The sequence below is a fragment of the Diprion similis genome, chromosome 6, assembly GCF_021155765.1.
Source record: "Diprion similis isolate iyDipSimi1 chromosome 6, iyDipSimi1.1, whole genome shotgun sequence".
NCBI classification, from domain to species: Eukaryota; Metazoa; Arthropoda; class Insecta; order Hymenoptera; family Diprionidae; genus Diprion; species Diprion similis.
The window spans coordinates 22,940,637-22,968,377 of NC_060110.1; the positions used below are offsets into that span (position 1 = coordinate 22,940,637).

The 27,741-nt window shown below is 32.4% G+C and overlaps 1 protein-coding gene across 1 annotated transcript; it reads left to right on the plus strand.

Annotated features, from left to right (window-relative positions):
* The first annotated feature begins 2,178 nt into the window (after positions 1-2,178).
* On the plus strand, positions 2,179-27,586 carry LOC124407550 (ATP-binding cassette subfamily G member 4). The gene is made up of 11 exons (XM_046883793.1): positions 2,179-2,495; positions 13,954-14,071; positions 19,193-19,382; positions 19,861-20,006; positions 22,789-23,027; positions 23,650-23,931; positions 24,021-24,181; positions 24,348-24,516; positions 24,608-24,708; positions 24,850-25,191; positions 25,813-27,586. The coding sequence occupies exons 1-11, from the start codon at positions 2,306-2,308 to the stop codon at positions 25,969-25,971; spliced, it is 2,097 nt and encodes a 698-aa protein (XP_046739749.1). The 5' UTR covers positions 2,179-2,305; the 3' UTR covers positions 25,972-27,586.
* Positions 27,587-27,741: the final 155 nt, after the last annotated feature.

A 27,741-nucleotide genomic window follows, 5' to 3' on the forward strand; every position in this document is an offset into this window, starting at 1 on the left:
TTGGAGAGGAGCTGACTTGATTGCACTTGTGCAATCACGGCTGCAGCTTCGATTCTCGACGTTTAACCTCAATAGACAGTGAGTGTAGATAATCGTTAATTAGAAACGGAGAATAAAAAAAACATCCCTGTTATCTGATCATTCTTTATATGATGTATGTATATATGTATGTATAACTTGTAACAACTCTCGAACCTTGGACCGACTTTCAGATTCTATTGTGCTTTATGCGTCGACGCGAGATGAGTCAGTGATAGATAAAACAAAAAGAGAAGGAAAGAAATTAAAAAACTGCAAAATCAAAACGCGAAAAATTCATTCCTGAATCTGTCACGTTCCGACAATATTTTGTGTGTCTGTTTTTTTTTTTTGTTTTTTTTTTTTTTTTTTTTCTTTTCTCTCTTAGTTTTCTTATAAATAATGATTATCGTTTTGATCGACGCGTTTTTTGTTTTAAAGAAAAATTAGCGTATTTAGAAAAAACCAAACCTGTCCTCTGCCTGACGACGTCGGCTGCGTGAATTATTACATTCTCTACGATTGGTTCACCGATCTTATCATCTTAGCATCTCCGGTGTGTGCGTGAAACGATTTTGAAAAAGTCACAGAGGGAGGGAGAAGTCGCAGAAGTATCGATGCGAGGAACGGGCGACTTGATAGTATCGCTAAGCAAAGTCACCGGTAGAGAACTTAGCTAGCTTAGTACGGCTCGAGACGCGGCTCAACGAGGTGGCCGACACGTGAAGCTCTCGAGGTTCGCGGCTGGAGCCCCAATTGCGGGAAGATAGCAAGCGGAGTTGCGTTTTCGCCCATATTTAGACTCTAATTTTGTCAATTTAGCATCGAATCGACGCGTGTGAAAACTTCAGGTGCTGGTGTCTTCGACGAATCGATTTTTTTTTTTTTTTCTACTTGACAAATATTACATATTGAATATATGTTATATATATATATATTTATAAATATATATAAATATATTTAGGTATGTAAATTTGTGGAGTGAAAATTCGTCGTTGAAATTGTGAGTAAATGAAGAGATATTCGAGAGATATTTCGATGAAAATCGTGCACGGAAGTGTCGCAGTTAATTTACGGTGCTCGAATTTCATTTTGTGAATTTCTTCGCTTTTCAAAGAGACTTTTTCTACACGTGAACACTGAAGACACCGTCATTCGTTCAGAATGTAAGATTTCACTTGAAGTATTCCTCGCATTGTATCGTAAATTATGCCGGTCATGTATAATTGGCAGAAAATAAAGTCGATGAAATTCTTTGTCGAGATAATCAGCTCGTCGTGGTTTATTTATTAATTTGCGAATTATATCGAGTGTACAGTCCAGTAAAAACAGTGTCAAAGAGACAGAATTACGAAACACAAAAATTGATCAAGTACAACTGCGGTTAATCAAGTTAATTGGATTTATAATTGTCAATAACTTTCGAGATATAATATCGTATTAAAATTATTCGTTTCTTCTTCTTTTATCGTTTAATTTTACATTTTTCGATTAGTCGACAAAATTAACTTGTGAAAAAAAAAATCAAGTTGCGAATATTATGCTTAAAATGAATCGACGATTTCCGCACAATTCATTTTCGAACGAAATTACGAATTATTAAAAATTTGCAATTGCAAAGACATTAATTGTCGAAATATTCCCATCGAGTTCTATGGTTTCTAATTTCTTTTTCCTCTACCAAAATTTAAAAACAGATAAGACTAAACAGAAATCGATTCGCTGATATCGTTTCTATAATCCTCGTTTTCTCAATTTCTTCATCTCGACGCAATTGAATCGGACATTTAATTGCTCTCCAATTGCTTTCTTAAAGTTGGAAGAAAAATTTGAGATTGCGATTGTTCGTTTTTCTTCTCGATTATCCTATACCTATTTCATATTAACATTATCTTATTAAATCTTGTTTAATAATATCTATATAATATATATATTTATATTAATATAGTCGAAATTTTATAATAAGAAATCTGTGATTTTTGCAGGCGGTGAAACTTGGCGGTGATAAGTGGCGTTGCAACAATTCTGACGAAATATACTGCCTACCAAGGTATAATATATATACATATATAATATACTCGCCTTCGTATTGCGAAATTTTTTTGATTTTCGCGCGGTTCAAGAAGAATTTTGATAATAAAAAAAAAAAAAAAAAGAAAGAAAGAAAGAAAGAAAGAAAGAAAAAGGAAAGACAAGAATCTAATTAAAAAGTAGAACAGAAGGACTTGACACGCGTTACTGCGACTTGGGATAAGACAGGCGTAATTGTACGGAAACAAGAATCAAGATGAAGCTCGAAGGGAACAGCTCGAAAGATGACGACTCCAACGGGATATTATTGCAGCCGAGCAAAGGCTCGGTTCGACTTCAAATCGTCCCCGCTCAACCAAAGACCATAACCCATCTTCCAGCGAGGCCGCCTGTTGATCTCGCGTTCACTGACCTCACCTACAGGGTTCGGGAAGGACGCAGAAACAGTGAGTAGATAGATACCTACCTTACCTACATCGATCGGTTGTTTTAAATTAAATCGATTAAGCGATCGATTCGATTATTTTTCATCTCAATCAGTTTTTGCTGCCTATTTTAGAATAGATTAGAGTATCAATAATTTTTATCAAAGATAAATGGACACTTTCATCATTTTAAATTGAAATATGTTTTTAAGGAAATTGGTAATTATGAAATAATCTTTTCCCGCTATTAAGACTGTACAATGAAATTTACGAAATATTGGTTTTAAATCTATGATTAATCGATTCATTTTCACCGATTTAATCGAGTCGTGTTAGATTGATTTTTCGGACTCGATTAATTGATGTATTAATTATTTTTAGTTCAGTTTCCATTTTAAATCGTTCATTTCATTTTCGTAAATTTGTTTTTAATTCCTTGCTTTCTTTTCTCACACATGTCTGGTTTTTTGATTCCCGTATCGTGTATCTAACAAACGTGTGTCAATCGTTGAAAAATATCCACTATTTCACAAAACTCGTTCAATCGTTTTAATCAGGTATTATGGTTATAGAAATACCGTGAGTTGCATTTCTTTTTTTATTTTTCTTCTACACTCATTCAACTCGGCTTCGCGAGTTTAAAATTTCACGTTTGTTTGATCATGTAGGATTTTAATCACATTGAAGTAAATTTTTTCTCAATTGTTTATAAAAAACGTATAATAAAGTTTGGAATTAACTGACGAATCCGTTTTGTGAAATTATGAGAAATTTCGAATAATCAATTTTCAAGTATCGTTTCGTGATGTTGAATTTGATAATGTAACAATAGAAAAAAATTAACGTCCTCATATTTTATTTATTAATTTTCCGAACATTTGAATGTATTAGAAAAATTCCTCTTTATCTTTATTATAAAATTTTTTTACATAATATTACATGAGTAATTCTTTCCGTGTACGATATATACATATATATATATATATATATGAAATGACAAGTTTTTCGAAACGTTGGATAATATTTGTACTATAATACAAACATGTTATCATATCGACAATATAGTATTACTTTAAATAAATTTATTTTCTTCATCCTAATCCGGCAAAAAGATAATACAATTAACTTGTTTATGGCTATTGAATGTTTACCAAAACTTACGTATTATATTATTATTATTATTATTATTATCGTCATCATCGTCATCGTCGAATAACGTATCCTTATTCCCCCTCCTCGAGAAAAAAAAGGATAGTAAAAAAGGTCAAACCTTGTCTACACCTGCAAAATTACCAAATATCGAATTCGCATACTTCTTCATACATCTCTAAATATCTTTGTATAATATATAATTATATATATATATATATATCGTACGCCGATATAAGAACAAGTTTGACGATAAACAGGAACTGGTTGGATATTTACATCAACGTCATGATATCTATATATTTTTAATTCTACACGCATAATATATTATTATATATAAAGTTAACCGGAAATCAATTCCTCGTTATTTCGTGACGTCATGCGATCCAATTTTAACCGCGTGTAAAAGAGAATAAAATTTATGGATGATACTTTTTTTTTTTTTTTTTTTTTTTTTTCTAACGGAAGCTAGGAACACAAATTTTACTACAGAAAAATTACAAAGAAATTTTATGCAAGTGTATTCACTTGTTGTATTTATACTACGTTGTCAATTTGAAAAAAAAAAGTGGAATTTTACTGAAATATTATATTATTATTTACAATGACTTTCGAATTTGTTTATGATAATAATACCATAATCACCAGATTTGTACATTTAGAATCGATGAATTAAGTATTAACACATTATTAGTGAATGTCAATTATGTAATTAAAAAATTAACATCTTATGTGATTGGAGGATAGTAAAAATCAATAACACGTCGACTTGCTGTTATAAATAATGGGGCGAAAAATATTTTCACCTCACTTGATGATAAAATGAAAACACCGAGGGTAGAATAAAATTTTTTTATAATTTTTTCAAAGAAAGAACGATCTAATTAAAATAAAAACGAGAAAATTTACGCGAAGAATAATAAACCAAGTTGTATTGCCGATAAAAAAAAGAAAAATAAAGAAAGAAAATGTTGCAAAAAAAAAAAAAACATGCTGCAGGTATTATAATGTAGAATTTGAAAAAACTCTGCATGGCTTGAAAATTATCTAAAAACATTGCGTGTATATATGATTCGATGTCAATGCATAGGTATAATGTAATCGCGTGTATAATAATAATTATTACACGCCTCGCGAAGGTGGAAACGGGTTTCACGAAATGACATTGACCACGAAGTGAAAGTGGGCTATTGTACCTGCAAACCGTCCGTAGATCAGGTATCTAGGATCTAGGATCTCTACTGCAGGGTAATCGGAAAGACCTCTCTAATCGACGTCCTACTATCTGAATACGCAGACGTACATCGCATGAATTATACATGGGAATAGGAGCCATCCGTGCATGCATGCTCTGCGTAATACACACACGTTCCTTACGTCCACGGTGCAGACAAGCCGCAATATGAAAGTCGGGTAAAAGTTTTGCGACAATATTTTCACTTTTATTTACTCCGTTGACTTCGTTCTTTCATTATCCTCTTTGTATATACATATATATGTAATACATATATGTATATATAATTTAGACTACTATTTATTTATTTTTTTTGAGTCTCGTGTGACCAAATGTTAATTTTTGATGTTTTAAGAGCCTGCTCCAAAGGACAGGTCAAAAAAAAATTTTTAAGAGGGCGCTCCAAATTTTTTAAAATGTCAAAAAATTAAATTAAAAAAATTATTTTTTTCAATATTTTGTTTGATTTTTAATTCACGTCGTGGTGTATTGTTATCGATACTTTCTTACTAAATAAAAGAAAAAAAATGTATGAAATTTTAATATGAATATTAAAAGGTCGCTCGAAAAGATCTAAAGAAATGCAGCAAAAAATTGTAAAAAACTTATGAGTGACCTTTCAAAATTCAAATTTTGAACTGAAACTTTCGGAAACTTATTTTTTTTTTTTGTCTATAAAATTATACCGTAACGAGAAAAAAAAATAAAAAAAAAAGAAATCGATTTTTGACGATTTCTGACGTTTGAAAAAATGTGGAGCGACCTCTTGAAATTTTTTTTTTGACCTCTCCTTGGAGTTGGCTCTTAAAACATCAAAAACTAACATTTTGTCACACGAGACTCAAAAAAAAATAGTCAGTTTTTTTGCGCTACCCTAATATATATATATATATATATCGTTACTAGAAGGTATGGTTTTTTAAATAAAATAACAATACGTATGTATGTATAAGTGAATAATTTTATGCTTTCCGTAGATTTCTATGATAATTATATTTTACTCGCAATGTTATTATATATTCATTCGGATACTTGATTTTGTACATCGATTGTCTAAATTTTCCTTATATATTTATATTGCATAATTTATAACGTAGGTACCTACATGAAATTGGAAAAAAAAATAACAAGTTTTACTGCATCGATAGCCGCGTCTTTACTTCGAAATCCGTAATAATTTCCTCGGTTATACCTCCGCGGAATTGTATATATATATATATGTATATGTAACCTGATTCGTGCAACTCTATTGCGAAATTCTTCTTTATCCTTCGCGGTTTCTGATCGCACATTTTCCGCACCGACGACGATTGCAATATTAATATATTACATGCAGAGTGCAGATGATATCTAAGGGATATAACACTATGTATATACCATGTATGTATATGTATATATATATATGTATATGTATATAACACGTGACCTTGTACTTTACTTTTAAAGAAACGAGCCGTTTGGACTGATGGAAATTTTCTGCTCGCTCGCAGCTTTTTGCAACTGAAATAATGGCGTCGATCCGTTCCCTGCAATTTAATTTAATCGCCATCGTCGTCCGACGGCGGCCAATCATTTTATATAATGAGCCTGCTGTTCAGTATAGCTGAAAACAAATTCTTGATCATTTATACTCTTGTTTATTCGTTTATCCTTTACTTCGGAATAGCCTTGATCCGTATTATCATGTGTGGTTTTAAACTTTTTGCAAATTGTTTCCAATAACACAATCTCACGATTAACGAAATTGAATAACGCAGCGAGACTTTATTTTTCATTGCTTCAATCTTTTTCTTTTTTTTTTTTTTTTTTTTTTTTGGCGATATCCGCGCGTTTCATTGAAATATTTAAAAAAAAAATAATAACAATAATAATAATAAATAAATAAATAAACGATGAACGATAAAAATCCAGACGATACAGCTTTTTGTTAGTCTGCAACGGTTGTTGTATTCAAATTATGACCACGAGAACGTCGCAAAAATCTATAAGAAGAATAATGTTTGTGATATTTAAATATTATAATCGTTCCTGCAGAGAGAACTCTTTGTATAAAATTATCAACCCGGTTGCGATTATTCAGAGTGCAACAAACAGACTTGTATTTTTGAAATTATATATTTTTCACTGGAGTCTTTCCTAAATGTCAAATTTTCTTTAACAATGAGAAATATGATTTATTCGACAAAAGTTGAGACTGATTAACAATATACCATGAAACGGTTCAAACGTCTGTTTCGCAGATGAATTCAAATTCTATACGTAAACGAAAAAGATTCTATTATTACATTTTTTCAAGAAATTTTTACTCTGTCAGTAAATTTTTTTTTTTTTTTTTTCTTTTTTTATTGACTTTTTGTCCCTTATTATATGAACCCTTACGTTATGCAGGCGTAGGTTCAGATTTATTTTCATTTCAAATTGGATAAAATAGTGATGGAAAAACACTTGTTTACGTCGCAACGATCAATGACTGTTTGACTGAATGATTATTTTTTAGTAAAATTTTGTCTGCTTTCCTTGTCCAATATAATTTGCGGATTGGTGTTACGTGACATTTTGTTGTTTTCATTGCTATTTGAATATCCATTATTTTATTTCGAATTATAACTGCCACACCAGAGAGGAAATTTTTCTTAATCGTGATATATTAATAAATTAACAAATTCATATAATTCATTGGAGAAAATTCATTGTTTCATATATTTACGATTGTGAAACTCTGACTAATCGTTGTTTGCAGACTTGCTTGGCTTTTGAACCCATCGGTGCATCTGTACCTAAATTTAGATATATTTTCTAATCTATGCGTATAGATCGATTGGATTACATATTTAGACACACGGGCTTATCCGATATTTGATACGGAGAAAAAAAAAAAAAAAAAAAATTTAAACGCAAGAACCTTTTTGAGTGATAAAAGAAAAAAGAACGAAACTTGCTTGACTTAGTCGTGATTTAACAAAATTCAGCCATTAAATATCGATGAAAATTGAAAATTGTTATTATATTAACGATAAACTTCAGCCAATTAAGAATTACGCATATTCACGTAATAATTGAAAAAATTAAAAATCTATTATTCGTAAATCTATATTATTAAATATAAATTCTCAAATACCAATCGATGAAATATTTTTTCTTCTTCTTCTTCTTCGCAAGTTTCAACTTTTCAATATAATAACATTTAATATATTCTAATATAACAATATTAAATATAATAATTCTCATTCACACGATATCCTCTAAGACTCGGTTTTTTTTTTTTTTTTTTCTCGATCAGTCTACCTTGAATTTTTTCGACAAATTGATTCCGTTTTCTGTTTTTTCTTATTTCGACTATACTACCGACCGATTTCCGGTTTGAAAAAAACAAAAAATAAATTGCTTCCTACAAATAAATGGCATTTCATTAACTTGGTCTCCGGTTTTTTTTTTTCTCTTCTGTTTTGTAATAAACATAAACCATTTGTTTGAATAAAATAAGCGTTTTGAATCCCGGTAGCATAATCAACTTGAATGAAATTTGTAAAATAATAATAAAAAAAAAAAGAAAAAAAGAAAAATGTAATCAAACAACCGTTGCATCAATCCAATTAAAGTCTCGTTTCCATCAAACAAATTATTTATCGAACGAAACAAATCAGGGCGACCGAGTAAATACATAATAACTTGTACAAAAGCTAGTGTTTTTCCTCCTTGTAAAAAGGTGAACCACATTCTTGTGAAAGTTATAAATAGACTGTGTCGCAGATATAAAATTGTATCCCAAACCTTTTTTTTCGATTTTTCAACGCGATCGAAGCTCGAAGTCGATACCGGATCTTCTATCTTTGGGACAAAAACTTTGTCCGGTTTCAAAATTTATCTATCGATATATAATGACTGCTTCGGGCGGAGAATGATGCTATGAATCGTTCGATTCTTATATATTAATTATTATATTTCACATTGTGATAAAATATTGGGAAAATAGAAGTGGAATATCGGAAATAAATCATTTTTAACTTACCTATTGATAGACAGGAAATAGAAGACGACGTTCATATATTTTTAGAGTGAAACTTTTCAAATTTGGTATATATATATATATATATATATATATATATATATATGTTTTTAAATTCGGTTTGCATCTTAACTTCATATCTTACATGGGACAAAAAAAACTACGCGCAGATACAAAACGGTAAGCAAGTTCGCTATATTTGCAGATTTCTGCGAAAATCGAATCGATCTTTCTTAGCCTCGATCTCGGGTTTATTAAAGCATCAAAGGCGTATTAAATCTGAATATTCTTATATTATTATTCCGATGCGTATTCGGCGAATGAAGAGTCGATCTGAAATCTTTTTTTTTCTTTATTATGAGCTTTTTAATTTTTGCAAATACACATTTTTATTTGCTCGTAACATCTCGTTACCATTTCCGCGTTTTTCTCTCAGAATTGTCAACAATTTCTTATCAACATCGATACACGTTTTTTATCCGCTCATAATTCCACGTAAAATATTAATCATGTACCAAAAATAACTTTAATCGAGCCTGAAAATAACGGATAAATTTCTGCATCGATGTTCTCACAGTTAATTGGGGGTTTTTACATTAATTACTTTCAATCTCACTCGAGCTTCCTCGAGGCAACAAACAACGCAAAATAACGACGCAGCAGATTTTTTGCGTCATGCGTCATGAAGCGATATTCAATTTGCCATTTCTCACGAACTTCTCGTTTCCCATCAAAATAATATTCATATTCAAATACCTGTTTCGATAGAAAAAATAGGATATTCCTATTCGTATGTTTATAACATGCAAAAGATACAAAAAGCTGCAAATTCTAAACGACTAAAAATCAGGAGTTATAATAATAAAATAACAATTGTTGGCATTAATATTTGAATAATAAATGAAAGATTTAATGAGAAGAATTCGTTACTTTTCAATTGCATAAAGTATACATATATATCATATGTAAATGTGATTGAAACTTTGGCAAAAAAAAAATGTATTTGGATGTTTTAAAATGAAAAGAAATGTATGTAACAATAATAATAATAATAATAATAATAACAATACTAAGAGGAAAAAATTTCATCGAGAAAAGATACAAATGAACATAAGTGACACACTTTGCGACTCTCGCTGTCTCTCTTTCCTTCGTATTATGGCGAAAGGTGTGCAGCTGGTTTGAAAATATGTTAATATACCTTCGGCCAAGGCCAGACATCGACTGCATTGCAGAAGGCTTTTATAATTCAGGGGTGAATTCCGATCAGTTATATATTCATATCAACTCCTTCAATTGAGTATTTTATGCCTATATATTCGGTTGTAATTTTTTTTTTTGCTTCCGTTCGGTCTTATTTCCTCATTTTGTGTAATTACTTGTCTAATAAAAGACTCTCCGTCGACACTGCGGATGCGATTATAGTTAAAACTTTTGGTCAATTCGTTTCGAGGATTTTTATCTTTGAGGAAATTTTTTTTTTTTTTTGGTTCTTTTTTTTTTTCTTCGATATTGCGGACATGACATTTGTTAGTCATCGTGTTTATCGTTTTCAATTCCTTGCATTGCTGTAAAGGTAGTTTTGATTAAAACCAGTATATTGTATATTAAAATACTTGCACACGTGTTCTTCAAATCGTCTGTCATTTAAAATAAATTCTTAAATAAAATTATCATTATAATTATCTCATCCGTATCGTTCATTTGGAATAATGACGATTTGAGTGTTTTCTTTTTCTTATTTATTGGTAAAATTTTTATCACTTTATTTTAAACATTAATTAAAACGTATCGTCGCAATTTAGCGGCTAGTGATAGAATATCCCTTTTCCATCTTTTTTCGTCATTTTTACGTTTGTCTAGTGAGTCAGAGAAAGAGTGGGAGAGAGAGAGAGAGAGAGGACTACGAAGCATTATGAAGGAGTAAGGGGCTTCATTCGGAATTAAGGGTAATTTAAATTCACCTATAGATCGACTTTAAATTTTTTATACGTACATAACGATGCCAATTACGAAAAGTAGCACGTTTTGGCTTTTCATGTATTTTATTTATTATATAGGTTACAGTAATAAGGATTTATGTGCGTTTTTTACCGTCAAAATAAACTTTTAAAGACTTTGTTAGAAAAATGAATGCTTTTTTTTTTTTTTTTTACACGTTCTTTACAAACGTTTTAAATTTGTTCCACGATTTTTTTTTTTTTTTTTTAACAACATAAATATCAACTGATCTTATTTATATTATCAAATTATAGGAAAAATTGAATGTAAAAATATTGCCCCACCTCGCAAAAAAAATTTATCCTGACATTAAACGAGCGTCGTTCGTAATGGCGCGCGGATTATCCATATTCAACAGAACCAGTCGTTATGAGAATTCTGTCTCGAATTCTTCTGCAAGAAAAAAGTTACCTCGACAACCTTGGATTCGTTATACATACATATATGAAGGTATACGGAGAATTTAAAAAAAAAAACGGCACGAATTTTTACGTATCACTTATTATTTGATTTGCTTTATTTATTTCAATTTCTCCTGATTTTTTTTTTCTTTCTTTTTTTCTTCTTCTCCTCTCCAAAATTTTTTCTTTACAATCAGACACAATCATTTCGTTCGGCAGATTGAAGTAGAAAAGAAAAAGTTAACAAATCAAAAATTTGAATTTCAGACCTTGTCCGATTCCACGTTCAAAGTCACAGATTATCCGGTAATTCAACATTCAACGCTTAATCGGATTTTATTCTTAGGAATACGTATATATTACATATATAAATAGAAAAGAAAAAAAAAAAAAAAAAAAAATTAAGATAAACGGAGAATAAACTGGAAAGGAAAGATATAATTACGAGGAATAAAAGAGCTTCTCCTCTTATATTACGATCCTTAATCTTTGATCCCTGATATTTTTCTATCCGTATTCTCTTTGATCGATGAGAACTTTGCACGCGATGGAAACAGTTTGTTTGCACATGTATCGCGCATGCATGCATGCACGCATGGGTGCATCGTGATTCGATGATATTTTCGGGCAATGTTCAAACACCGCTGCTTCTTAACAATATATATATATATATATATATACCTTAAAAGAATATCGACATTAATTGAAACGTCAATATTCGTGATCGATACGTAATATTTGTGGCCTTTATACCATTCGGTGTTCAACAATGTTAGCATTCCCTAGTTATCCGTTTCGTATTATGTACAATTCTCTATTGTTACAAATATTTAACATAATTATCCAGGTCATCGTGACAAGTAGAGGAGATTATTTATCCGTACAATAAACATGCACACTAGGGTGGCCCAAGAAAACCGACTATTTTTTTTTTTTCGATTTTCGTGTGACAAAATGTTAGTTTTTTATTGTTTTAAGAGCCCACTCCAAAGGACAGTTCAAAAAAAAATTTTTAAGAGGTCGCTCCACATTTTTTCAAACGTCAGAAATTGTCAAAAATCGATTTTTTTTTTTCGTTACGGTATAATTTTTATAGATAAAAAAAAATAAGTTTCCGAAAGTTTCGGTTCGAAATTTAAATTTTGAAAGGTCGCTCATAATTTTTTTTCAATTTTTTTTATTCATTTCTTTAGATCTTTTCGAGCGACCTTTTAATATTCATATTAAAATTTCATAAATTTTTTCTTCTTTAATTTAGTAAGAAAGAATCGATAACAATACACCACGACATGAATTAAAAATCAATCGAAATACAGAAAATATAATTTTTTTTATTTTATTTTTTGACGTATTTGACATTTTTTTAAAATTTGGAGCGACCTCTTAAAATTTTTTTTTATTGAGCTGTCCTTTGGAGTGCGCTCTCAAAACATAAAAAACTAACATTTTGTTACACGAGACTCAAAAAAAAAAAAAAAATAGTCGGTTTTTTTGCGCCACTCCAATGCACATCTTGTATTGTAATCTCTGTAATATCTGTAATGTACCGTGTTACCTACCATGTAATAACTTGGGATATACTCAAATAACGATTTGCGGTTTTTAAACATATATTATGCTGTATTCAAAACGCGCCTCTCATTCACTCGAGAATTTTTATTTATGTGTAGAATTATTGCCGGCCTGCGGTTTCTGGTCTGAAATTATTTTGATTTTCATTCAAATAGTCTGCGGTTTCGGTACTTGCGTATTATAATTGTTTGTAGAAAATTATACAAGAATTATAATGCGAGAAACTCTTAAGTATTCTCGTAAAAAGCAACCGTAAATTTACCATACCTAGTTGTTCCTGGAGTACGGTAAACGTAAAAAAAAAATAAATAAATAAATAATAAAATAAAATAATGTATGAGGCAAAAAATTGAGTCAGGATTTTTGCAAGAATTTATTCTCGTATTCAGTAATAAAAACATCCGAACCGAAACGATATGATGTACAGTTTTAAACTAAAGCACATATCTGAATATCAATTATACGTGCAATGCATGTATTATAATAATTTGACTCGACAATTTTACGGTAATTTAAACGGTGTAAAGATTCGTTTGCAAATGCAAATTCATTTTACGATTCTCTTTGCGCGGAACATTAAACAACGTGATTATACACCTAGAAACGTAACTTGATGAAATTTACACGCAGTGAATCAGTTTCTTTGGCATTAAGGATCGAATTACACCACCTAGACGCAGGCTCAGATATAGATTTCATCCGATTGAGCAACGCTTGTTACGATTGAAAAAAAGCAAAGCGAAGAAAAGTATCGACAAATGTTTTATAATATTTATTCCTGAATAATAATAATAATAATAATAATAATAATTTGCAGGAATATATTTAACGAAATTTTTGCATATAGACTTTGATAATAGTTACGGAAATAAGTGACGTCTTACTCGGTCGGTAAGGAATAACTACGCCGTACCCTTAAATAAGAGAAATTTTATAGTTTGAGAAACGCGTGCGAGATCTAAAATTTATTTATTTATTTTTATTTTTGTTTTTCAAATTTTATGTTGTTATACGTTCATTATTCACTAATCCTGCGCTTTCTTTCGCGCTTTCTTAACTCGACGTTTTTTTTTTATCGTGCCAATCCTTGTTCTTACGATATATTTTATTTTTCAGATTCAAAAACCATATTGAAGTCCGTCAGTGGACGGCTGCGATCTGGAGAATTGACCGCAATCATGGGTCCATCGGGTGCGGGAAAATCCACATTACTCAACATCCTCACTGGATACAAGTGAGTGCATATAGTTATATAAATCATGTCTACATGTACAAAATACCAAGTTTTAAAGAAAATTTTCACCATTTTTATACGCCGAGGAATGAAATGCTCGGATGCTTTAATTGCGAGGGTTAAATAATTAATCGCGCTATCATTTCATGCACGAATAACTGATAGCTTCAAGTTACCGTCAGTGTTTGGTATAATAATATTATTTACGCCCTAATCTTGACGAATCTAATCTAATCGCACTTTTTAGGTCCAAAGTTTGCAACGTTGAAACAGCTCGTTGCACAACTGGATTTTATGCTTAATAATTTCAAGGTTTAAAACATTTAATTATCAATTCTAGCTCTTTTGCTCTGTTAATTTATTTACCAAAAAATCACGTATACAGATCATTAACACTTGAAAAGTTCGTTTGTCCTCATTTCGCGTCCGAACTTGAACTTTAATCGATTAATCGTCAGCGTTTTTGAACCGGTAGAGATAAAATTTACTTTATATGTAGTATACTGTATACACAATTTCGCCGAATGATACGATCTTGGCGGCTGAAAATATATAGGCATTCATGGCAAAAGTGACGCTTAGTTTTACGTATTTCTCTAATAAATTTTGCAGACAATTTTTTCTTTCTTTTTTTTTTTTTTTTCATTCTTTTTCTTTTTTCTTTTTCTCTCTCATAAATTCACGCCAAAAGTCCAGAGAAAAAACAACTTGCAAACATTCATAGAATATAAGAAGTGTATAATTTTTTATTCTCAAAGAGCTAAGAGCTATACAGTGTTGTACAATTTTTTCACATATTTTAAGAGCCTTATATACAGGATCTATTGTATAATACAAAGTGCAATATATCACGAAATTACGCAATTGGCTCTACGCGAAACGAGATGAATAGCACACAGCATAAAACGTGTTAATAACGAATTTAGCGTCAAATTCTCAAGTCCTACTGTGTTTCATTATTTGCATAAAACTCTTTTTGTTTTATGTTTCTTCTGATCTGTATTCATCGTCTACTGCAAGTTACACAATTTTCTCTCTCTCTCTCTCTCTCTCTCTCTCTCTCTCTCTCTCTCTCTAATAATAATAAACATCAATCAATCTCTCTCTTCCCTTTCTATGGGGTCAAACGTTAATTTTACACACGATGATAGCGGTTTGTCAATTCCGAATCTGTGTCAGTAACTGAATATTCGTGATACAGCTATGAAGTATAACACAATTTTGAAACATTAGCCTCGGTGTTTCGTCAATTTCACGACTCTTCGAAATTCATTATGTTTTACATCAACTCGTCGTGTTCATGATATTCAAAACAATTCAATTCACATCCCCGTTATAATATCTTGTACGTGACATACGAATGTGTGTTTACAACACGCGTGACCATCGCAATTACACTATCGAACGGTTTAAAAATGTTTTATTACTCAAGTTGGCAGAATAAAATGATATAAGAATAATAAATTTATATATATATATATACGGAATTATTAATATAAAAGAATTACTTTACGGATAAGAAATAGATAAAGTTATTATTTATAACTTCATTTTAACATTTCTTACGTTACACAATTGGTCTGAATATGTAACTTTCTCGTCTTAATTGGAGCCACGTAATCACTTTAGGGTGCAGATGTAACAACATGTATAAACAATGGAAAATTTTTCAAGAGGAGGTAAATACTTGTGTTTCTTACTGATCATCAGGGCCAGGGGCGGGATAAGTTTCCACGATTCTCTACCCATATCGCCGCTTTAACCTTAAACGCCGAGCTGCATGTATATATTGGAAAACGTTACGAGGTCGGTTATGTGGTAAACATTGGGGGAAAACAAAAATCATGTTGTAACACAGAAGTAGGCATACGGAATGAAAATTGTAAGCGGATTTGTGTTTTTTTCTGGTTTCATCAACAACATTTTAATATTACATATATATATATATGTATATATATATTATACATATATATGTTACATTATAGGTATACGTGGCACGACGCTGAGCAATAATTTATTACCAAGTTGCACAGATGAAATATCTTGCATAATTTTCAGTCGCTACACCGTGTGCAGTCAAGTACAAAACACTTACTTTTTTTTATTTTTGTCTCTTGCAAATTAATTCTCAATTATATTTTTTTGAATAAATAAACACGATCATCTGGGAAAAAACGTTACTCCATGTCTACAATGTAATAACAAACGTCACGCGTGCAGTTTATTTGTATAATTGACTTGTTTTAATGATTAAATCATACAACGCATTTTTAATATTTATTATCGCTTGGTTATACATCATTTTGTTTTTGTTCGTTGGATAAATGATGTATATATACCTATTATCAACCTTTTGAAAAATGTGAAAGAAATAATCGAAATTGATGTAATGTTTTCTATATATATATTAGGGTTATTATATTGCCTGTATATATATATATATATATATATATATATATATATATATATATACATATGGTAATGTTTCGTTCGAACAATTAAACCACATCGTCGTCGTGAATTTAATTGTCTGCATAGTCATTGTCAATTCAAAGGTGAAAACAATGTGCGTATAGACAAAGCGGATTCAAGGCTGATGATTATTTGTTTTCTAGGCGATCGGAAGTCCTCGCATTACGTAACAATTTATTACACGTATGTTAAAAATTACATCGTGTCGTTTTCACGTATACATATATATGCGTAATGTCTTCTGCAAATTTTATACGCAAACTATTCTACCACAATTTTTAATGCTTTTCCATCACACGCACATATAGCTAGTAGAATAGTATTTTGATACGCGATATTGTATCCGGATAGATATTGAGGAGTAATTAACGGATCAATTGGTTCTTACGCTGCTGCGACGTCGAGGTCTGAGTTTATACAGCTTATACTCGACTATCGACATTTTCCACGGCTCCTCTTTAACAAGTAATGAACCAGTTCACATTATCATGTTTGTCAACGTCGAGTGAACGGGGTCAAAATAACAATCGATCAACTAACTGCTTCGAGTACATTACTTATTATAATTATACGTAGAACGAATCGTGTAATTTTAAGACCTCTTCAAAGTAATATGAACAAATAACGTCGGGGTGGAAAAAAGAAAAGAAAAAAAACTTCGGAATTGCCTATAATATAAAAATATGCACTGAGCACTGAGCATGCTGATTAATTTTTTTCTCTTCGTTCTTTTTCTTCCTTATTCGTCACGATTATATCGCAAAGTGAATCTTCTTTGTAAGTCCCAACTGTTTCAGGACTTAAAGTAATTAACAAAACATCAAAAATCCATACCGTAATATTATTTTCGACAAATGTACGCAAACATGCCGATAACCATAATCGTATTTCGTCGTTTCCTCTACTTTTCGAACATCAAACACTCCTGCGGTTATAATATATCGTCCATTCCCACACTCTAAGAAAGCTGAACCGCTATACGTTGTACATATATAGACGATATTATGTATCTACCTGTAATGTTGTAGGTAGGTACTTGCAAAAGGCGAGAGTGACACTCGTTCACTTTCTTTACGTTACACTTGTTCTAGTTTGTATTATACATATATAGGTATACAGCTACGTGTAGTTTTCTAAAAAAAAAAAAAAAACGAGTTAACGTATAATCAAAGTGACACCGGAAGTTGTAATACACTCAAACCTTTTTCTCGCTGTATCCGCGTTCCCGTGCAGAGAGATCGCGTTTATTTATTATTATTTATATATACACTGAAGAGTGTTTTTTCTTATTATATGTCTATGATTGTATAAATCGTGGGATATTGTGAAAACGATTAGACGCATCGTTATCTTCTTTCAAAAGAAAACTATTCTATTTTCCAATCGATAATTAATAGCGGTAATCATCAGCCATTCTATCAACTCATCTCACGTCATTCAACCCGTTGTAACAGGTTGCGATTGTTATCTATTGCGACAATTTGTCCATTCGGTTTGAAATAAATAACAAGTTTACACGAACATCAAATAACGAGCTGAAATTTTTCCACTCATTGATTCTTCAAACGAGCTAGGAGTTACGGTATAAATTATATTATTCATTGTGATAAAAAAATATTTGATTCATTTACTTTTTGGTGATGATGTATTACAAAGTGAAAAATTTTGGAAAAGAAATATATAATTAAATGAATAAATATATGAATCAGTTATAATGATTTTCATCAATGCATCGTGATTATTATTATATACATATATGTAGCATATACCAAAAAATATTCACAAATTTCACACATCTTTTCGCAATAAAATAGATTATATCTACTATACAACTTCAGGCACCGGCACTAACTTGATGTTGGACGAAACATTTGTATAATGCATGAGCTGCTTATACGCAAAACGGTTGACAATCGCCATTAATCCAAAAAATTATGTCGCGTGTCGTCACCTGCGTCATGATTGTCATGATTCAACAGAAACAGGTAGACATGTTGGTGAATATCCTCGCGTTTAAACCACATGCCTGAATTAGCATATCATCGCGTACTGCACTGTACACTTTTAAGTGGCGTGTCATCGCAGGGTCAGAGTCGAGTCAAGGCGAATTCATTACTGTTGTTTATTTATTTATTTATTTTTTATTTTTTTACTGTTATTATTATCATTCCCCTTATTTTTTCATTCTCTTTCTTTCACGCACGAATTTCGTACTATTTATACGTGATATTGTGAACAAGTTTTTTTTTTTACTATGATTAATAATTATATAATAGAAGAGACAAATCATTCATCGCTGATCGGTGATTGGTTTTAATATAATCCAGAGAATTAATTAAGGGGGACAAAAGTTTAGACTTGAGAATATATTATAATTTTGAAAAGTTTTTTTTGCCGATCTTATAGATTGAATATACTTGTTTATCTGCTGAGTACAATTTTTACGGTCTACGTTGAAAGAAATCACTTTGAACTTTGCATATTTATCGTATAACATGCTGTGTTTCAACTCGACAGTCAGGTTTTAACTGTATTTTATGAGTCGGTGCAAAAAATTGTGTGTGTCAGACTGTTCAAAGTTGTAGGAAGTTGGATCCACTGTTTCGGAGAACGAAGTCTAAACGTGTGATATGAATTTCTGATTTTCAGAACGACAGGGATGGAGGGCAGCATAACGATGAACGGACACGAGCGGAATTTGAGTGCGTTCAGAAAGCTCTCTTGTTACATTATGCAGGACAATCAGTTGCACGGAAATCTGACCGTGCAGGAAGCCATGAAGGTTGCGTCGAACCTGAAGCTTGGCAGCCACGTGACCAAAGCTGAAAAGGCAGAAGTGGTGAGTTTAAGGGGGTGTAGTACTCCTACCTTTACCGACCGAGGTAACTCGCCCGTTTACTCGGTCGGTAAAGGTAGGAGTATTAATTAATCTTAAGATAATATCACTGATGATTTATTGACCGGTTATTCCACCTCGTCAAGTCTCTGTCTGAACAATAAAATATCGCGATGCAGCGTTTATAATTTATAACCTCGTTTCATTTTGTATTCGTATTTGTACAGAGTGTGCGAAAATCATTTCATGGAATTGAACTATGACGAATCATTTGCTTTGTATAGTTTTAATAATTAAAAATCGTCGTGCGTAGGAATTAAAGAATTTATTACTGTTGTCGAGTTTGCTTATTTATCCTCAACATCCATAATTTTGTTTAACGACCTTTGGCCGAGTCACCACGACCCTTCATGCTCGAGATCATGTCTCTCATTATTGCCAACGTAATGCTTAATCGGAGGATCTTTAACGCCTGTTTCAGGTGAAAGAGATCCTGGAAACACTTGGACTTGCGGAGCACCGACATACCATGACCTCGAACTTGAGCGGCGGTCAGAAAAAAAGACTCTCAATTGCACTCGAGCTGGTCAACAACCCACCGATTATGTTTTTCGACGAACCGACCAGGTGAAACTCACATCTCTTGTATATATAAATATTATTTACGATTAATTATTAGCCCAGACGTTATATACAAGAAAGAATAACTGAAATATCAACTTTTTGATACCATTTATTTTCTTTTTCTAATTGTCTGAAAGCAGCTTCGGCCGCCATCTTGAATTTATGGTTTCATTCGGAAAATATCGATCGTAGAGAAGAGATCGTTAATACAAAAATCGTTTATTACGATGTTTTAGTTAAAAGTTGAAAATGGCATGTTAATATTGATATTATCACTTTGCAATGTGACATCTAGTTGGAAAAAATCAAACCAATGCAACTATGCTGACAGCTAACCGTTGACCGTCTTTTTTCGCCTTTGAATAATAAAACAGATATATTATTGATTATGATTAATTAATTTACGTGACATGAGTAATTTGAAAGCACAAGAATTACGATTTGCCTTCATTAAAATTAAAAACTTAGGTTATGTGGTGATAAAATGGCGCCGATAATCAGGTTTTGACGTCGTGAGGACATTTTCCAATAATGCCAACTGAAGTGCAATTTCGCTTTGGAACGCAGTGCGAGAAAGCGCTGAGTTTATTCATCGCATATTATACATATATGTAGATTATACCCACATTGTATACTGTATGTGATGACGTATATATGTATACGCAAAAAGATACGTGATATGACTGGAATTTCTTAAATAAGATTTCTCCCAGTAGGCATAATAAAAATCTTTGATTCGCGAGAAGATACTTTATACTTCCACCGACGTGCATGCATCTCTTGCTTGCGGTCGGATTAATCATATCCCGGTTTTTCCGGTGACGGAAGTTTTTCTATTTTCTTCGACATTCCGCATAATCTTATTTATTCGGACAATGCGACCTCTTCGCCCCATTTATATTTCATGTTATAGGTTATTCTCACGAAATATTCATACTTTTTCCGCCCATCTCATAAATGAATTTATACGTAGAGACATCAAATCGAGTTATAAATTTGAAATTTGAAGCAATATCTCTTTTTCCTTATTTCGGAATTGAGTATATATTTTTGGATATTGATCATCGCCGAACTTGGAAATCCTGAATTCCCAGAATCTACATGTGTCCAACTATTTATCAACCTTTTTATAAAAATATATCGACATAATACATATAATAAATGGATACACGGTGAAATTATCGTTAACTTTGAGCTACTGATTTCGAAAAATAGAACGCAGGGTACACAAATTGATTGCAAAAAAGGGAAAATTTCGTTCCAGACTTAGTATAATGACTGCAAAAAAATTTACGTGGTTTTTTTTTTTTGTCTCTTTCTGTTTCCTGTATCAATTTGTGTTATACGAATGTATTACAGATTTATAAAATTATTATAACCGTACGGTGCCAGTCGATAAAACATCTAAAAAATATATTGAACCTCACAATTAGCTACACTTACAGCAGCTGCGTGTAGAATCTCGTGATACTAAAAGTTTCCATGAACTCACGAACGTTAAACTGGTTTCTGACTCGCGGCTGTCAAGGCTGGTCACATAATTTTTCTCGTACGTTTTATTATTATTCTTTGTTGTTCCTGTTTGTGACTTGGTGTCAGAAGGCACGGCTAATTACAACCTCGAGTTACATTCGACGACGGTTTGCAATTTTCTTTTCTTTTTTTTTCCAAATTTAGTTCTGTGACTATTACTTGTCTTCGATTTTAGTATTACATCGAGTCGGCAAGTCTAACAATAAGATACGTCGGAGAAAAAAAAGTATTTCAGGGACAGGAATGAGCATCAATTTGGAACCTTGCGAAAATTTGCTTCCTTGCTATTAACTAATTATTTTGCTTAGACATCCGTGGACGTGACATAAGTATACGAATGTCAGACCTTGATATTCAACGAAACGGGAATTGATTAAATTCCTCACGCAGCTAACGAACGTCGGAATTTTTTTCTGAATACGTATAAGTTTGCAAATCGTCGATTCGAGCAAGCGGGTTTTCAATTATCAAATTGACATGGAAATTTCGACGAAAAAACCTGTTCTATCTAATTTTTTTCTGTTTCATTCCTTCGTAAAGTATGAGTACAAATCAACTTGTTAAGATCTCTGCAAAAAAGCGGTCCGAAAATTTACATAAATTTTATGGCGTCACATCTGCGGGCAAAAATGTTTCATAGTCATGAATTTTCCCCTAAAAGACAGACCAAAATTTAAGTAAAGTTGCGTGTCATCGTTGCTTGAAGAAACGAATCAACTTGTCATACGATAATAATTTCGAAAAGTGAATTTTTACTCGCGTACAATTCAATTTGTTAGATATAATGCAGTATACTGCTTACGTAGTGTAGAATAAAAATTTTACATTTTTTACCATTCAATATAATTTATACTCGTGCGTTGGGCCGATCAATTATACCTCGATAAAATGAACTGTATAATTAACAATCTTAATGTTAGACACTATTGCATATGTGTTTAGTAATAATTATACATCGACACCCATAATAGGCTTTTTTTATTTTCTTCAATACGAGCTACTCATTCTAAACATTGTTCGCTCGTTTGTCATGTAGCATATTTAAACTCGGTGTAGCAAAATACAGAACCAACAGGTTCTATAAAATTTTTTGTGGCCCTCAATTTCCAATTCTAATCGACTCGAAGTGATTGGTCGATGATCGGTCATGCTAATCGCGTAGTTCGGATCCCAAGCAACCATTTGAATATACATGTTTTCCTTTTTTTTGTCTCATTTTTTAATACCCCTGTATTTCTTCACTCGTCAACAGTGGACTGGACTCCTCATCCTGTTTCCAATGCATCTCACTGCTGAAGACTCTTGCTCGTGGAGGACGAACCATCGTCTGCACGATACATCAGCCCAGTGCGAGGCTTTTCGAGATGTTCGATGCTCTTTACACGCTCGCCGAAGGCCAGTGTGTCTACCAAGGATCATCGTCACAGCTCGTTCCGTTCCTAGGTTCTCTAGGCTTGAATTGTCCAAGCTACCACAACCCCGCTTCATTCAGTAAGTTGTGCTAATCACTGTGGGTGAAAGGCCTTTCGGAGCACTATATTGACCCTTCAGTCGTTGACATGCAAGTTCAGAAGCCAATTTCCGGTTCTCGCTTAACTGTGCGCTGAGAAAATTTTTATTTCTTATAGTTAATAGAATATTCTAGTAAAATACGTGAATTGTTACAGTAACTGATTTAATATCGTTGGAAAATTGCTAGAAAATATGATACAAGTAACTGTTTAGTGTGATTATAGTTGTCAATAACAAATTTTCTGGGTGCTACAGCATAAAATCTTTACGCCTAGTTTATTACATGGTTTTCAGTTGAATAAGGCTTTAACATCAGTTTATTGCTGCGTCAACTTCAAGTCGTCTCAATAGTTGCAAGAAAATATAGTGCAAGTAACAACAATTAAAGAAAATAGTCACATGTACTAGATTTTCTAGTTACTACGACAAAACTCATTTTCATTTATATCCAGAACTCTATTTTTTCATTATGGTAAAATATGAAAGTAGTTAAAGACTGTATGGTAACTAGACTAGAAATTGCTCTGGGTGCATACGTGCTGGTCAGAAATTCATTTTCATCAAGTGTTGATTAATATTCTTTCGTATCACCAAATCACAGTTATCGAGGTTTCCTGCGGAGAATACGGAGACAACATTAGAAATCTGGTCAACGCTATTGACAATGGAAAACGAGACATCAGAACCGGTTACCAGTTTCCTGCGATTGGCAAACCGGAGTCTCTTAACAACACGGTCTCTAATAATGACAGCAAAGCCACCGACGTAATTGACAAAAATGATGCCAATAACGTCACGGAAAAGTTTAATGAAAATCTGAAAAACAATGGTACTATTAATTTCGTTATTCCGGGTTACGCTTGCAACGACATACCGAAAGAGAGTGAGTTTCACCCCCCAGTACAGGGAATGTTCTGTAAAATGAATTATTTCTCATTCTCTGGAACTGTTTCTATACCTCTTATCTTACAGGTCAAGTAACAATACCAATCAGCATTGAGAAAAAGGAAAATGTTACAACAGCGTTACTCGATCAGGGCCTCGTTGTTGCCCCAGAAAGATATCCAACCACGGAATTAGTACAGTTTTGGATAATATTGAAGAGGACACTGCTGTTCAGCAGACGAGACTGGGTGAGTAGGCGATATTCATCGATTGATTTTTTTATCAGTAACAGGTTGCGATGTTTTGTGACAAGTTTAAAATTCACACTACGCATATCTGATTGAACGAATACGGTTTCTATCGATTCCAAGTCGTGCTCAATACCCAGTTTCAACTTCCTTCTGTCTCCCTCAGACTCTGATGTATCTTCGACTCTTCGCTCACATTCTTGTGGGACTCTTGATCGGCGCACTTTACTGGGACATCGGTAATGACGGAGCCAAAGTTCTGAGTAATCTTGGTTTCTTGTTTTTCAACATGTTGTTCCTAATGTACACATCGATGACAATCACCATCCTATCTTGTGAGTACAGCAGGAATAATTCTTCAGCACTGAGCACGAGTTTGTTTGGTTTGTACATTCTGACTTAGTAATTGTCGCTTCCTTTCTGCAGTTCCTCTAGAGATGCCTGTTTTACTGAAGGAAAATTTCAATAGGTGGTATTCCTTGAAGTCGTATTACTTGGCGATCACTGTTTCCGATATTCCATTTCAGGTGAGAAAGTTTCCAAGCTCTTTTTATTAACGATTTTCGGATAAATTCTATCATTAAAGATATAAAACAACATTTTGGTCATATTTCATGCGACGTCTGAGACTTTGTTCTTTACCGAATATCCACTTCTTCTTTCCTCAGGCGATATTTTGCATTATTTATGTGAGCATCGTTTACTTCCTGACGAGCCAACCTGCGGAGGTGATGAGATTCAGCATGTTCCTCGGAGCCTGTTTGCTGATATCTTTCGTCGCTCAATCCGTCGGTCTGGTAGTTGGCGCAGCAATGAATGTCCAGAACGGAGTGTTCTTAGCTCCGGTGATGTCGGTACCGTTCCTCCTGTTCTCAGGCTTCTTTGTCAGCTTTGATGCCATACCGATATACCTCAGATGGATCACTTACCTGAGCTACATCAGATACGGTTTCGAAGGCACTGCATTGGCCACCTATTCATTTGCTCGTGAAAGGCTAAAGTGCTCTGTTGTGAGTATTACATGATTAATTACGACTATAGTAAACAACGAATGAAGATCACAGACGCTTTTCACAATTTTCATTCATACAGTTTTAATTTACTCTATATCGTACTATTTGATGTTTCATTACTTCGCCGCCTTGTAAAACTTCACCAAAGCATTCGAAATTTGGCAAACTTAATTGAAAAGCACTTAGCTAAAAAGCATTTTCTTTTCACGACCGACTAAATGATTGTGATCATTTCAAACTGTTTCTATGCTTAAAATCTATTTTAACACAGACATTCGATGTCGTCAGTGCTTAAAAAATATGTTTCAGTATCAGTGTAAATTAGCATGTGCATCGCAAATGTTTTGCAAAAGGACTTCTTTAATTTGAAATATTGGGAAGAATTTGACAAGCATTCGCACTGTTTTAAATAAACTTAACGATTCTGACTCTTAGAAACTTTCCCAAAGTCTTCATTCGCCTACCAACTTTCCAAATTTATTTGAATCCCATATCTCCAAGCTTATGAGTATTCAACAATGTAGGTTCATATTCATATTCATTCATATATTCATTGACAAAAAACTGTTAGAGTGAATTTTTGTGTATAAAAATTGAGAAAAAAATGTCTGTCCCCAGGTTCACTGCCACTTCAAAAGTCCTAAGATAACTCTTCAAGAGTTGGATATGGAAGACGCAGACTTTACGCTGGATATTCTCGCCCTGCTATTGATATTCGTTCTGCTACGTATAGCAGCATTTGTTTTCTTACGCTGGAAGTTGAAGAGCACCAGATAGAGAAATATGAATTCGTTGATCCCTTTGACGGGACTATATATACGTAACATAATGAATTGTCATCTATACACCGAGAGTCAATATTAATTTTTAAATTCGGTAATCGTACTCACCCTAAATTCAGACACGACCATAACGTAACAGTGATATGCACAGAGCTGATTTGACGAGTGCAATTCAAGACGTTGTTGCGTCAGCTTTAGTGTTATCTCTTTTTTTTTTTCTAATTCCTTATTTAAGTTAATTCTTAGGTTGTAGCGCAGAGCTCGTGTACGAAAGAAAACTAACATAATTTATTTATCAACACTGATGTTATAGTCATAAAAAAATTTGTCACATAAACATTGAATTGTTCAGGGTATTTTAGTTTTCCTCTATTTTTTTCCCACTTTTATTGCTATACTCTTAGTCTTTTTTGTTTTCTTACTATTACTGTGTTACTTGTCAAGGCATTGTTTACTCATACATTATGCATCCTTGATTTATCTGTAATTGTTTTGTAAAGAATGTAGTTCCGGAACAGAAAGAATTAAGTAAACGGCATAGATCGACGACGCTCAGTGGTTGAGATATCGCATACAAAATAAATTAATATCACTGTGAAAACGTACGCGAAATGATTATAAATAAGTATCTCAAGACTAGTTGAAATTGGGTAGAGTTAAATAAGTCTCAGCTTTGACATACAGAATGATTTGGTGCATCACGTAAAGTATAATAATAATGAATCACGCAGGGGCCTTGAAAAGTATAGAATTATTCAATTTTTTAAATTTGTCGTTCTCCGTTTAAAGTTTATCTATTTAACATTAATGACTGTTTATGAAATTGAGTAACATTACTATCCACCAATGGCTGTGATTGTGAAAATTGAAGTGGAAATGAATTGAAAATGAAAAGAAAATTAATGCGTAATAATTGTTGTAAGAAATTTTCGCTAATGAATTGTACTATTAAATCGTAAGAAAACTGCTCAATGAAGAAAATGAGGGAGAAAGAGTAAGCTTGTATATTATCTTGCCAGGTTTTGTTAACTTTTACGACCAAATATTGTCAATTTGTATAAAGAGTCACACTAATAAGTAATCATTTAATAATTATTAAACGTTCAAGAAATTTTCGTTACAGCAATGGGAGGGTTTAAGACGCGATGCGAGATAACAAAGCGTTACTTTCAAACCCTGCTTCTACTATTATATTGTATGTTCTCGTATTAGACAAAAGATTTAAGTAGACTTCGGATAGACCGATGAACTTGCTTTTTGTTTTTTTGTAATAGAAAATTAAGGGTTTCAGAATTCAGACAAACAATTCGACCAAGCGTTTTAGATGGATTACACGGGAATTTACTATTCGTCCGTAAAATATGAAGTTATATGAATAAAATTACTTAGCTCTTATTTTATTTGATATGAAGTAAGTGACAATTGTATAGGTTTCTATGTATGTGTGTGTTGTAAACTTATATACACTCGAAGCATTGAATGCCAGATATTTGTGTTATATGCCTAATAATGTTTATGATATTTTATAGTAGTTATTGAATGATAGACATATGCATATATATATATATACTATTTGTTAAAAATAAAACTTGTCTGTTTTTTTACGTAAACATCTCGCACACTTCATTCTCAATACTCTCTGCTATTACTGAAATTACTTTTCTAACCATTTCCTCCCCACTGAGACATATATTTTTCTGCGATACTAAAATAATTGCTAACATATTCTGGTAGACTGAACGACAATATTTTTCACCTATTGTTG